This window comes from Acyrthosiphon pisum, chromosome X, assembly GCF_005508785.2.
Source record: "Acyrthosiphon pisum isolate AL4f chromosome X, pea_aphid_22Mar2018_4r6ur, whole genome shotgun sequence".
NCBI lineage: Eukaryota > Metazoa > Arthropoda > Insecta > Hemiptera > Aphididae > Acyrthosiphon > Acyrthosiphon pisum.
The window spans coordinates 32,237,592-32,253,019 of record NC_042493.1 but is presented as its reverse complement, the minus strand read 5'-3'; the positions used below and the strand labels follow the sequence as shown (position 1 = coordinate 32,253,019).

General features: G+C 29.0%; 1 protein-coding gene across 1 annotated transcript in view; it reads left to right on the top strand.

Moving 5' to 3' along the window:
* LOC100160220 (carbohydrate sulfotransferase 11) overlaps nt 1–9,506 on the top strand; it is a 137,711-nt gene extending 128,205 nt beyond the window's left edge. The window contains exons 2-3 of the mRNA XM_029485699.1: nt 1,776–1,984; nt 7,412–9,506. Of these exons, the coding sequence (XP_029341559.1) occupies nt 1,776–1,984; nt 7,412–8,101 (899 nt within the window). The 3' untranslated portion in view covers nt 8,102–9,506. The remainder of the gene's footprint in view (nt 1–1,775; nt 1,985–7,411) is intronic.
* Nucleotides 9,507–15,428: the final 5,922 nt, after the last annotated feature.

Genomic DNA, 15,428 nt, shown 5'->3' with positions numbered 1-15,428 from the left:
GTCGTCGCTCTTTGCACGACTGTTTTATAGCCGGCCGGCAGTGACGACGACAGCGAACGGCGAACGTGATTTAAAACGCCCACCGCCGCCTACGTATTTAAACGTGTTGGTATACCTATATTAGGTATTATTATTATTATTATGAAAATAAAGAAAAAAAATTATTAAATCATTATTAAAACAATAGCGGCGGTGCTGATCCGAATGAACCGCGGCTGCATACGAATTACGTGCCAAAACTCAAATTCTACAGGTCGCATTGCTTGCGAACTTATATCGGGCACATAGCCGAATTGCATGATATTATTATAATATTAGGAGTACAAAATAGTTTAAATAACTTTGACTGAATAGTTTAATGGTTTTAATTCATTAATCGTTAGGTTTCAATATTGAAATAGGTACGTAGGTAGGTAATTTTACAAAGATTTAAATATGTTCAGAAAATCTCAAAGAATCTCGATAACTACGATCAATATTGTAGGTGCGAAATGGGTGCAAACAATTACTCGCTTCCGCCATAAACATGTTGGAAACAAATGATTTTACATTTGTTAGAAAAAGTATAAAATATGTATTTAGTATTATGCGCCAAGTAATATAATTATTATATGTAATAGTGCTTTGACATTTATAAATAATCGTGAAGACTTTATACTAATATAATAGAACGCATGTAGTAATAACATAAGCGAAACTTGGGAGGGGGGGGGCAAACGCCCCATTTGCCCCAGTCTAGTATTTACATCAATCTTAAGTCGGCACATTTACCACCCCTCCCCCACCCTTACTACTATGGCACTATGTTATGAGAATCAGAGTGGATTCATATTTATTTTGAAACTTTTCATATTTTACCCAGGTAGATTTTCTGCAAAATGTAGTTCAAATATGATAATAATTTACTAATATAGGTAGATATTACAAAGACATATCTGCAGGTGTACGAAAAATAGTTATTTCTTTAAATGATAAATATATATACATCGTGATTTACCATGCATGCTCACCTCTTTTTTCTTCAATAACGCAGTTATTAAAAATTGATTTTTGGAATATTCAAAATTACTTTTACACTATATTTTGAAATGTTAGAGATTTTTTGTACTATTTAAAGAGTGTCCTGTGGAGATACAAACTTTTATTTTTAAACTGTACCAAAATTATTAACATTATTATTGTTATAATTTTTCTGGAAATTTTGATTTTTGACATATTATCAGAATCAAAATTTGTATGAATAGTTTTAGAGTTATTTAACTGTGTGTTCTAAGGATAAAAAGTCCATGATATTTATAATACATGGGGCCCATGGGGTTTTGAAAATTGTAGTTATTATTATTAATCTATCAATATTCAATATTAATAATTTGTAAAAATGGCCCAATAGTATAATAAATACTAGCTCCAATTTTGCGTCTATTTTATATTTTTGCAAAACTATTTTTAAAAACTATTATTCTTAGTACAACTAAGAATGTACTTATTTAAATTTTAAATTGGGTACGTCAACATTTTCAAAAAAATTATCCACTAAATAATTTACAGTAGTAAAAAAGGGAGGTTTTCATTTTAAAAACAGAAGTTTGTATCGCTATAGTTGTACAAAAATATTCATGTATTTAAAAATAAGGCCTTTGAGTATATTTAAAAATTCCAAAAATCAGAATTTGAATACGTACATTCATTATTAAAGGAATAAATGGGAGTGAGCGTGCTTGGCGAATCACCCGTTGTAAATAATATTTTATTTTATATTGTATTTTATTTCTTAGAGGATTTCACGGAAGAAAATTATGATACCCGATCGTTTTTAGAGAGATTGATCTATCTAGAAAGACAAGAGCACGTGTCAGTAATGTGCCGTTCGTTCAAGTTACCAAAGGACGATGATGATTACCAGCAAGCCATCAACGACAGCATACTTTTGGACCACATTCTGGTCGACAATCGACATAAGCTGCTCTATTGTTACGTACCAAAGGTTAGCTAATACTTTAATAGTTTTAAATATAATTAAATCTTAAAAGGACGTCTCGCTTGCAAGTGTTATCTTCGTCTTACAACATGGACAATTTACGTTCAATTGAAGTCTACAGAACTGATTTTGTGTCGTTAGCTTTAATATTAAAATTAATATAATTTACCTATAATATCAAACATAAAGGTAAGAATTAACTGTAATTGATCGTCGTTTTTTTACGATATTTAAATTTCTCAAGCGTATTTAAGTACTTATATGTACAATATTTAAATTAAAAAATGTTTACGTAGCTTCTTTGGAAATTAAAATATCCTAAAATACCGGCGTATGGGTACAAATGATACGAATAATGTTTTTACCTTTAAGTTTGATAATAGGTTAATATTTATCCAATATAATATTAAATGTAATAACTAATAAGTAATAACACAATATTGGTTCTGTTGGACACAAATTTGCTGTGCTTACGTTTGTAAAATGGAAATACGCGTTATATGTGGGTATATGACGTCATATGAAATAAGTAATCTAGGCATTGTGTATATAATATTATGTTTAGGTAGGTACATTATAATATAACCACGGAGATTAAAGCTAGTGGTACTAACTACTAACCTACTTACACTTAATCGGCTGACTTCAAAAACTGATTAGGATAAGGTATAACGTATCCTACCTACTGGCTACTTTTATAAAGAATTATATACTATAATATTATAGTATATACAACTACAATAAACTCACACGTCATGTGAAATTAAGGCATAGACGTGTCCTGGTTATTTCGTGTAGTGGTTCCAAAAGTGCGTGCTGTATATGAAAAATAAAATAACATTAATAAATTATATATTATGAAAAAAATTTATGTTATAAAATTGAAATCACGTTACTTATAATGTATTGTCTCATTGTCGTATAATATGTTGTAAAAATATTGCCTAAGTACGCCATATTATATTGATTGTAATGTTATGTGTATTATTATATTTTATGTGCACCTACATAAGGAAAAATATAAATAAAAATAACTAAAATATAACAACATATTTTATACATTTTATAAATCAAATAAATATTTTCTCTTATTCTCTAAAATAAAAAGTATACGATGGCTTATATAATTAATAATTATAAACAAATTATTAATACAAATTATATCAGAATAACGGAATACCAAAGACTGTTTACCTACATATCGTCAAGGATGGGCAAGTGGTACTTGATATTAATGGTACTTAATATTTTTAACCTACCTACGTACTTGTTTAAATGTGTTTTTGAAGAATTTTGTCAAAATTTGAACTTCAAATGCTTATAAGAAAAAAACTATGCCTGTGGATCCTCAATATTTTTAAATTGCTACTATAACAATTTTGAGGGGCCTTGTATTAAATTTTTAAAATTTTTGACCCAATAAAAAAATATATTATTTAAATTGTTAAAATAAAAACTAAAAAATTTCAAATTTCAAATGTTTATAAATAACTCAAAAAGAGTCAAAATATTTTGAAAATTGTATCATATATATAAAACGATACATTAAACATTTTTTGAAAATGTTAAGTATCTGTGGTTATTCCTTTATGAGTTACTACAAAATAAGTAAACACAATATCGTAAGACACCTATAAAAAATTAATTTGAATTTTCGGTAAATCGTTTTTTTGTCAAATTAAGGTAAAAACTTTTTATGATGAATCTTGTATTACATTTTAAAATGTTAGTTATAAAAATAAAAACTAATTTGCAAATGTTCAAGATTTTGATGAAATGATCAAAATTCTTATTTCGGATACACTCCAAAATTTACTGTGGTTTTACGCTCAACTTTTTTTCTTATTAAACTAATAACAACTTATGAGGAATCTTGTAATCAAATTTCATGTTTTTGACTGATCAAAAAATTATTTATCGACACTAATTGAAAAAAAAACTTTAAAAAGTTGAATATTTATTATAGCTATAAACAGTACAAATAATTTAAAAATTGCTTCATGTATGGAAAATAGCTGATGCATTTTTAAAATATCTACGGTTATACATTTTTGAGTTAACCTAATTTTCTTGAAAATAGGTTTAGCGGAAAAATCCTCGTTCCTTTAATTTTTAATTTTTTTATTTTACTCGATACTTTTGATTACTTCTAGGATTTTTTACTTTCAACCCTCCCCCTCCAAAGTTATATAATTTGCTAAAAAAACACTCCTACATTTAATTATTGAAGTATTTTTACATGATATAATGACTACGACAGGCACATAAATTAGTAACCTTATATAAAATGTTCAAGCCTAAGCTATATAAATTAAATATTTTATACATTTGTAGATAGTATATATACTATCTACAAATACCTATAGGTACCTTATACTGGTAAAAATATTATTCGGGAGACTTGAAACTTTTAAAGGATATTAATCTTATAGTTGATACACACATTATGACTTTTTAATATTTTTCAACTACTATTGTAGCAATGTATTAGGAGCCTCGTATTAAATTTCCAAGCTTTTTTACCCAACAAATAAAATTGTATTGATATTCATAGAAAAGAGACTAAAAATATTGGAAACTGAAAATGTCCATAAACAGTTCAAACAAATAAAAATACTTTGAAAATTTTGACGTGTATAAAAAACGCCAGTATAAATAACCACTGAAAATTGCATGTATCTGCCGTGATTTGTTTTAGACTTACACCAAAAACCAAAATCGATTTTGCCAAAAAATTCCCGGTTTTGTTTAATTTTTGTTTTGTTATTCTCGGAGCTTTTAAAAATTACCTACAAACATTTCAAAATCAAAGCATTATTTCGACCACTTATCATGTACACAGACACACAAAAAAAAAACATACATAATTGTAAAATCAATACATTCATCGCTCCGCTGAAAATCTAAAAGAGAGGAAAGTAGGTAACCGCTCTGCTATACAGTTGGTATAGACTATAGAAATTACCTTTGTCATTGAGGAATGAGTCTCTGTAATGTACATATAACCTATGTGTTAAATTTGAATTCAATGATAAATAAGTGCACACGAACAACTATTCTGAGCGAACATGGTATGTTATATGCATGCTATATTATACTAACCACAAAGTATATTTTATGATATTAATGCAATATTCAGGTAATTTATTTTACTATTGTATATTAGTTGTACAGTAATTTGAATTATTTATTTCTGAAAACATGAAATTTTATTGTGTAAATAAGATATAATAATATACTTTAAAATGTTCAAGCAGTTACCCACGAATAATATTTATAAATTACAACAAAATAACTAAAACATTATTCTTCGTTTAAATAACTAATTTCATTAAAATTTGAACTTAAAATATCTATAAAAAAATATGTGTTTGTACATTATTTGATTGTATGATTCCAATATAAACTAATTATAGGAGGTATGGTTATACATTTTCAATCTTTATTTATACATATTGAAGATTATATACATTTTTAATTACAAAATTATTTACACATTTTTGTGATTTTGATGAATTTATTTTGTCAACATTTGGATTTTAAATTCTTGTAAAAAAAATATCTTATCACTGTCTCTTCATTATTTTTAAATTACTATAATATCAACTTATGCGAAGAACCTTGTATTAAATTTAAAGGTTTTTTAGACTCAACAAATTTTTTTTTTATCAACATTTTTAGAGTAAGTAACTTAATAATAATGTACCTATATGAAATGATAAAATATGTAAATAAATATAAAGTCGTATGGGTTACTGTAATCATTACACATAATGTGGCCTGCAAACCCTTTGGATGTGGCCCGCAATAGTTAAAAAAATGTATTATATTTATTATTATTATTATTGAACGATAAAAATATTAGTTTTTAATTATCAATATAATATTATTTGGATTCGTAATGTTTTATTTTTACTTCCCTCGATAGTAATCAATCCCTAATTACTGATAAGAAAATTTCTATCATTTGTAGTAGGTAATCGCAATGCCCTAAAAAAAAAAATTGTATTTTATTGAAACCATTGGTGTTAAGTGTAGGTATATGCTTTACTTAATATGTGTGCCGCGGCCGTGTACGTAAATAAAAATAAAAAGGTCTACGACGACCGCGAGCCTTTGATAATAAATAAAAATATATGGCCCACTGGTAATTTTAGTTTGAGACCATACTGCTGTAATGGAAGGTGTTAAATTTAAATTCAATGATATAATATCATTGAACACAAAAAATGATTCTGAACAAAGACTATCTATCAGCCTATGTCAATAATAATAAGCATATTTTATATTTTTACTTTTTTTTTTAGTTAAAGTTAGAAATATATATAAGGAATCTTGTATACATTTTCAAATCGTAATATAAATAGAAACATTTTTATGGATTTCTAACAAAAAAAATTGTCAAATTTCATCAAAATATCAACTTTAGACACTCATAAAAAATGGTTGTGGATTTATAATCAACTTTTTTTTTAATGTACTCCAAAAACAACTTATGAGGAACCTTGTGTTACATTTTCAAGTTTTTGAACTAGCGAAAATATCGACAATAAGAAATTTAAAAAATCTAATAAAAAAGTTTCTTAAGCCTATAAATAGTCCGAAAGGATTTAAAAAATAAAGTATAAAAAATAAAAATATAAACATCCGGTAAATATTAAAAGTATCTACGGATATTAGTTTTTTATTTACGTCATAAAAACTAAATCGATTTTGTTGAAATCTGGTTTTGTGGGAAAATCCTCGATTTTCCTTAATTTTTTTTTTCCTGATACTTTTGATAACTACTGTGAATTTCCAATTTTTACTGTTCAAAAGTACCAACTAGATACTCTTTCCCATCAGAAAATATTTTTAAAGTTGAAAATTGAATCATTATTTCCACTAGAAAAAATTCTTACAGATAGAAAAAAACACACACATCATTATTACATTATTTATACATAATTCATTGCTCCGCTTAGAATCTAAAATATAAAGTAAAAATGTTTCATAATATTTCAATTTAATTAATGAACAAATAATAAAAGCGGAGGCCATCCAATGATAGACACTGTCTTAAGTAACAGAAGCTATTAATTTTTGATGAGTTAATAATTTTAAAGGATTGCGGGATTGCATATTGTGACAAATTTTAACTCGTTATTCAATAATGCGTAACTTATTGTAGTTAAAGGTAACGTCGTGTCCTACGTGAATCCGACAAATGGGACAAAAACAAAACAGTTTGTGGTTTCGTTGCATCGGTCGCGTCGTATTGCGATGGAACATGCTGTTCCAGAATAGAAATCGTCGGACTCGCCGGATTTACGTAGGACACGGCGTAACTCTAACTTTTGGATTTGTTAATGCTCAACGCCGCAATATATATATGTGTGCATTGTGCATGTGTAATATTAATATTGACCATCGGTATGGCTTGTCATTCCACAGGTGGCGTGCACCAATTGGAAACGAGTGTTCATGGTGCTGTCGGGGAACGCGCAGCCAGGGGCGCCGGACCTGTTACAGATCCCAGCGGACGTGGTGCACAAGCCCAGCACGCTGGACAGGCTGAGCGACTACCCGGCGGCCCGGGCGGCCGACATGCTGGCCACGTACACAAAGTTCCTGTTCGTCCGGCACCCGTTCGAGCGGCTGCTGTCCGCGTACCGGAACAAGCTGGAGCAACGGCACCAAGAAAGTTCTCGGTACTTCCAGTCGCGGTTCGGGCGGCGCATCATACGGCGGTACCGAGCTAACGCCACCGAGCAGTCGCTGCGGGACGGCGACGACGTGACGTTCGCCGAATTCGCCGCATTCGTGGCGGACACCCGTGACACGGTGTTCAACGAGCATTGGGCGCCTATAGACAGGCTGTGCCGGCCGTGCGCCGTCAACTACGACTTCATCGGCAAACACGAGTCGCTGTTCGAGGACTCAGACTACCTGCTCCGGCATGTTGTGGGTGCGACCGACGTCCGGTTCCCGAAAGGTCCCGACTCCAACACGTCCACGCAGCTTGTCAAGTACTTCACACCGCTGGACCACGACACCGTGCTCAAGCTGTACAGCACGTTTGAGCTCGACTTCAAGCTGTTCAACTACAACTTGCAAAACATCTTCGGCTACGAAGTGGGCTAACGCTGCCACTGCACAGGTATACCATGACTACGCTGCAGCGATGATACCTATATACCTGCAGCTAACGCATAATTATGCGTATCTACTAAAAGTGCAGTACTCGTTGCACACAACTGCAGAGTGCAGTTGATGCATAATATCATCATCAATATATTATTATTTTCATTATTATATTATTATATTTACTGCATACACCATCGCGAAAATACCTGCCAATGGATTTTCGATATCCTTATTATGTGGTGTACCTTGTAAGGTGTGCCTATCATGTATATTATATAAAAAAATACATTAAAATATTATAAATTATAACTATTAATTATTAATTATTATACTTTTTGATAGATGTAAACTAAAAAATTAAAAATAAACAGGCTAAGGTTGTGATAGGAGAAATATATTATGTGATAGCAGGTTGTAAATAAGTGGCAGTCACTAAGAAATTACCAAGTAAAAACTCAACTAAATTCTTAGAAAATTTCATGATTGTGATCAAAAACTAACACAAAGAATTTTTTATTGAATTCTCATGAAAAATCTATGAATCCCATAGTCATATATATTTCAAAGACCTTTACACTCTTAGCTTTTATGTTTTATACACATAGTTTTTTTTAAGGGAGAACATTTTAAGATTTTCCTAAGAATATTCATGAATTTGGCTGCGACAATGTTATAATGCGTTCATGTGTCTGTATCTCGTCCAGCGCAATATTCTCAATCCCTTCACAAAGTATGTATTACTATACCTATTGTACGACATTTTCATTCTCCAAATGCATAGTTTCTCTCACATGAGCGTTAAAAGGATAACTTCCGTGAAGTGCACAAGGCCGAGCAGGCGGCAAAGTGCATGAAATTGATTTCAATATTTATATACAGTGTACACTGTACAGTCACCACTAAACGTACATAACATCTTCTCAACGCGGTTAGAAAGACTGCATGACAGCCATTTCATATGTCTGCTTTTCAATAATAATAGTACTAATAAAAAAAAACAATAAATTATGATGGGCGGGCAGCAGTCGCGGTCGTCGACATTATTCATAACCATCTTGTGAATATACCTATACATTTTGATAAATTATTAAAATAATATAATGTATTTCTATTTATAACATGGGTATTTAGTACCTAATTTAAAAATATTAAATATATTTCGAATTGTTATGTCACACAATATGTTATTATATAATCGCTTATTAACTTATTGTGTCAAGCCTGTGTTGTAAATATTTTTTTAAAGTTTCTAAAAGTGTTCTTTTTTTATACTTTCATTGTGTCTTATTCTTTAGCTAATCCACTTAGATAATACTATAAAAATAGTTATCCGTTAAGATTTTTTTAAATTTTTATTCGTTAAACCCGCATTAATAAAAATATCATTGTTTGTATGCTTTTTATCAATACAATTAATAATTATAATAGCATAATGCATATTATGTTTATACATAAAGGTAGTACAATGTGTATTAGTGTATTATTAATTATAATTTAAACTTAATATATTATCTTCCTTTTGATACGACGATACCTGTACTACTGTATACAAGGAGATTCATCAATCAAGCTCAACCCTTTTTTTCTTTAATAATTTACTTATTAGAAATCTGATTTTTGGAATTTTTAAATGTACCTACTACCTACTCAAAAACCATTTTTTTTAAATCCTAGAACTTTTTTGTATATCTGTAATAGGTACTTTATAAATCTTTATCACCACAGAACTAGTTAAGTACAAAAAAATTAAAGAATTTGAAAATATTTCTTTGAGTTGTATATTTAAAAATTTCAAAAACAAGAATTTCAATAAATTCATCAGATTATATGAACAAATTAGGGTGAGCATGCTTGGTGAATCACTCTGTATATTACAATTAAAAATTTACTTTGCACGTATATATAGTGTAAACATCATACATCACACTATCACAGGAACCTGGTATATCATGTACGCTCCAATTATATTAATATATGCATTTTGTGTACTAGCTATTTCGTCTATTACGATACTATGCTACCCATGTAATTATGTACACTTGAATATGTTGTTAGTTTACAAAATAATATTTACTACCTATTTATTATGTAAATGAATCGTATGTTTTTCACAAAACTATACATTTTTAATTTTGGTTTATAAATGTACTATTAATTTATATTGTTATAAATTGTAATATACCTACCTAAACAATATATGCTATGCAATTCTTTATTTATGTTTATCTGTCATATATACTTTATTATCATACCAGCTCTTTCAGAACCAATATCACAAAATATTATATTATATTATATGATTTTATAAGCACTTAACTATATTATAGTTTAATAATACAATTATTGATTTTAACTTTTTATGAAATAATTGAATACGTTTCATAATATTAAAAACATACAAACTATTACATAGTTCATATAGATTATAAAAGAGAAGATATTGTCGGCCGACAATACTTAAGTAGTATAGGCAGTAGCTAATAAAATACTAATAGGCCACTAGTCAGTAGAATTTGATTTCAAAAAAAGATTCTGATTTATTAACAAAGGTATACCTACTATATTTTAGTCTAAGTAATTTTCAATATTTGTTTTTTCAATTGAAAAAATATTGATGATCGTAAAATTAAACAAACTTACAGTTATAGGTCTACTTATTGGGATACCTATTAAAAATTACTTAAATTAGGACGCGACAAGCTTGTCTAATGAAATTAAAGTTAAAATACATCTCATTGAAGTCCTACAGTTTTGACAGGCGATATCATACTTTAATGCCGTTTGAATGACTTGAAAAAAATGACCATAATAATATTATTTCATTGACTTGTGCCTTCGTAGTTCGGGTACCAAGTAAATTGCACATCGATTAAAAGTAGAGTATTCATTTATAAGATTTCCAGATTAGATTTACACACTCAAATAGTCTAAATTAATTGATATCTCTAGCTATAATACTAATTATTTGCACTTTTAAATTTTTAATCAATAGTATCAATTAGAGTATCCAATATGTTACTACAAAAATCCCATTAAAAGTTGAAGATGCTATTTTTGCTGCTTCTAAACGTGACGACAAACACAAAAAATAAATAATATAAAACCCAATATTTTCATCCCTCAGCTCAGAATTTAAAATGTATTTCAATAAAATATAAATACATTTTGCAATGCATTGCATTTTTCATGAATTTTACACTAAACATAATATTATTAGTAAAAATGTTTTATTTTAACGCGTTATACCTACAAACGTTTTGGTATGAACGCATTCAAAATAAATTAGATTAAAATACGCCTGTAAAGAATTAAAGACTTCATAATTCAAGACTCATTTAAATATAAATTATCACAGTATCACATTCAAATATTAATATCATAATATAATAGTCCACAATAATAGGTATACCTTCCATTGTTTATTGGCTGCATTTTATATCCAAATGTATGGCCATAATATTAGGTATATAAAATGTAATTTAAATTGGTGATAACAATACATTTTGTAGTTCCTTTGATTTATTTGACGTAATAATATATTATTATTACATTCACGTTTTTTGTGTATGTAAATGTATAACGTTTTCATAGTTCCACGATTCCTCTAATATTTCTTGTTTATGAATAAATAAATCTTTTTTTTTTTGTGTCGTTGGATATTTAAACAAAAAATACCAATTTTAGTTATATTTTTGTAATTCAAAAAATTACTATATTATATTACTTGACACTTTTCACCGCCACGTGTATTATTATGCACTACGACATTTTAAAAATATTTATATTTATTTTAAGCTTTTTATACCCCGATCCTATACATACCATCATTTTAGGGCACATTTGCAATTCGTCATTGCCTTAGTTAATATGTGATTTTTTTTTGGCATTAATTAAAACATTAATTCGACTTACAGTATTACTGAAAAATTACTAACACTATTTATAATATAAATAAGCTATATAGTATCCTCAAAAATAGAGGTTATACATACCGTTTCTGTTGAATCGTTTTTCGTTTACTATAGTCTGTAATAATTATTTATCATTACCTACGTCGAATAATAAAATTATAAATACAAAATAATATTGTAGTAAACCGACCGTCAATTTTACTACATTTTTACAAATATGACTAATCATATTTTAATGAACTACATATAGGTACTAGATCTCAGATATAGATTACAAAGGCACGTGTAAGCTATCAACCATCTGACCACCACATTTGTTGTTTCTACATCGTTTTCACTTTCAACGGTTCCGAGAATCCTAGATGTACGAAGATTACCAAACTGCTTTTCTAAATAATCTAGTTGACACACAAGGGCGAGATGACAACAACAACTGCGTCGGTACTCCTTTGATCCATCTCTTAGTCTCTCTACCGTGTACTTAATACTTATTAGATTAGGGGAGACTCTGTATATATACGAGTCTCCGTCCATAGCCAAATTAGAATTAGTTCAGAACTAGTACAGTCAGTACGACGTACATATTAGTATTACTAATTTCTCGGGCAGGTGCTTATCGCTCTGTCCTCAAATTTATATATTCAATGTAAAACATTATACTTTTTGTAACTTAAATAAATCACTTATAATTATTACGGTGTAACTTGTTACTCTGTCGAACCTCTCCTATGCAACACATCAACGTCGTCGAACTCAGATATAAACGATAGTGAGGGATCACTACAATATCATTAAACGGTGTTATAAGTTTATTTATTTCTGCCATTGATCGTCATCGATGATAACCCATTTTCCAAGTAATAATATTATTTGATTTTACTTATAATACAGTTATGAAAATAAAATATGTTTGACAAGTCGATGCTGCTGTATAATATTATTGGTATACCTACCTATTGACTGTCGGTGACGAATGACGATAACTGTTTCCTGATAAGAAAATAACGATTTATTTGTTAGAAATAATAAATCAAAACAAAAATCAAATATGGGGACGTGTTTCTAGCTCAATTAAATGAAGGGGAACTCTGAAATCTATGAAAAAAATTAAAACGGACTCTGTCAGCCTGCGTACGACCCCAATTTGAGCACTGATTATCATAATGAAATTAAGAAATCGGGTAAAAACACAAATTATTGTGGACAATATTATTAAAGACCTAATATGTAAAAAATTAATAAAGCATTCATAGTTAATAAATTAACTGACAAAAATGGTATTGCGATTACAAACGGAAAAAAAATTTGTGATAGTTGGTAAAAAAAAAATGAAAAAAATATCAAACAAAAAGGTTATGAAGAAAAACGATGGGAGGATAATAAATTTAAATGTAATCACCGCATTAAAACATTGACAGTAAAAATCCAAAGATTTTTTTATATCTTTAACGAAGTTAGACACGTATTTAATTTTCAAATAAAACGTTTAGTATACTAAATATACATATATATATATATGCATCACTTGCACAATCAATCCTAAATAGTATGGAATAATTACATGAGGCCAAGCATAATATTATTACAGTTATTTATTTATTTATTTACATCAATCAATTAAAAATAACCGTAAACAGCTTAATTAAATATTTGTTAAACAAATCAAAATATACTAGTAGGTAGCGATTATGTACTTAGTGAATTAACTATAAAGCGATATTAAATTTTTTTACTGGATCATATTATTATTATTATAAATGTGTTGCGGAAATTATGTGACCCCCTCCTTACCCTTATTAACAATTCATCATTACGCCACTGACCTATACCACCTTATATAAGATACTCAAATAGTCAAATAAATGAATTACTTATCTTCTTTTTTCAATAATTGTGACATCATATAATTTGGCGTTTGTGTTTTACTGCATTAGGTTTAGGTATACCACTATGCGTAACAACTATAGTCTATAACAATACGGCAATACTCAATACTATTTGATAACGAGTGTATGTGACCTATATTATAATAATATGAAACCAACCATTAACGAATAATAAAATATACTGGGTGGTACCAATAATATACAACACGATAGTAACATTTCAGTGTAAACAATTCGTCAAAATTTCCAATAACAACGATTGCAATTATTATGATGACGTTTCCCAAGCTCAATAATTTATCATATACCTCGGAGTCAGTCAAGTAAAGTACTTGAGTAAAAGTATTGAAATACTTTTTAAGTAAGTACTAAAATACGTATTTTCGATTCCGTGAAAAAATACTACAGGTACATGGTGGACATCGTGGTGGTGTTTGGAGGTGACCAGAAGACAGCCACCGAGGAGCTGAGGTAATCATTGGACTTTGAGATAGAATTGGCCATGATATCGATGTCAGAGGAAAAGCGACAGGACGACGATAAGTTGTACAACCAGATTAAAATCGCCGATCTACAACAAAAGATCCCGAGAATACCATGGCAAGAGTTCCTTAACACAAAGTTGAACCAATTTATATGACAGGGTGACATTATAATCGTAACTTCGCCGAAGTCCTAAGTACTCACGATTTCAACATAGTTCCATTTACTATATATTTAATGTATAGAATCTGAAGATTTATTTGAATTAGAGCAGGGTCTATACTTTTATCTTTACTCTGTAGACTCTATAGAGTAAATATTTCTAAACCATTATTACTGCATGTGTTTTTGCTGCATGCCTCAAGACCATTCGAACGATCCACTTTCATAATGATAATACGTTACCTTGTATCCTACATACAGCTAGTCTATGTCATAAACGATGTGTACCTAAAATGTATTATAACGTTAATTATACTAAACTGGTAAACGTTTTATTTATTATATTTTTTCTAGAAACATGTCCACAACGTATAATATGAAGCATATTGGTTTTATTTTATTTTCATCTGTCATACGCATAATTAAAACTTAATCCCGAATTTGTTAGTATACAACGTCTCAATGAATAAAATATAATTAGGTACTTAATTTCTGTCCAAGATAATATATGATTTTCATAATCTCCACATTGGTTGGAAAATAATTTAATTTTGTTACCTATTATTTTTATTTTTATCAAATTTACATTAAAAAATGTAATATTTTAACTCAATGGTAAACGAGCTATGTATTAAATATGTAAATATATTTTACGTGTGTATCATAATAAACTGGGTAAGGGGAGTGAGATAAAGTTTCACTTTATCGGATAATAGGTATTGTCTTAGATTATGATGTGGTCAAAAACGTTGCGTACAATAACTGATGTCATTGTATGATTGCAGGAAACATCTTAAATACAAAAACTAGGTCTATCGTCCCGGTAGATTTAAATGCATTAATTTATTGGAATGCAAAGATATTAAGTGATTTTACCGGGAG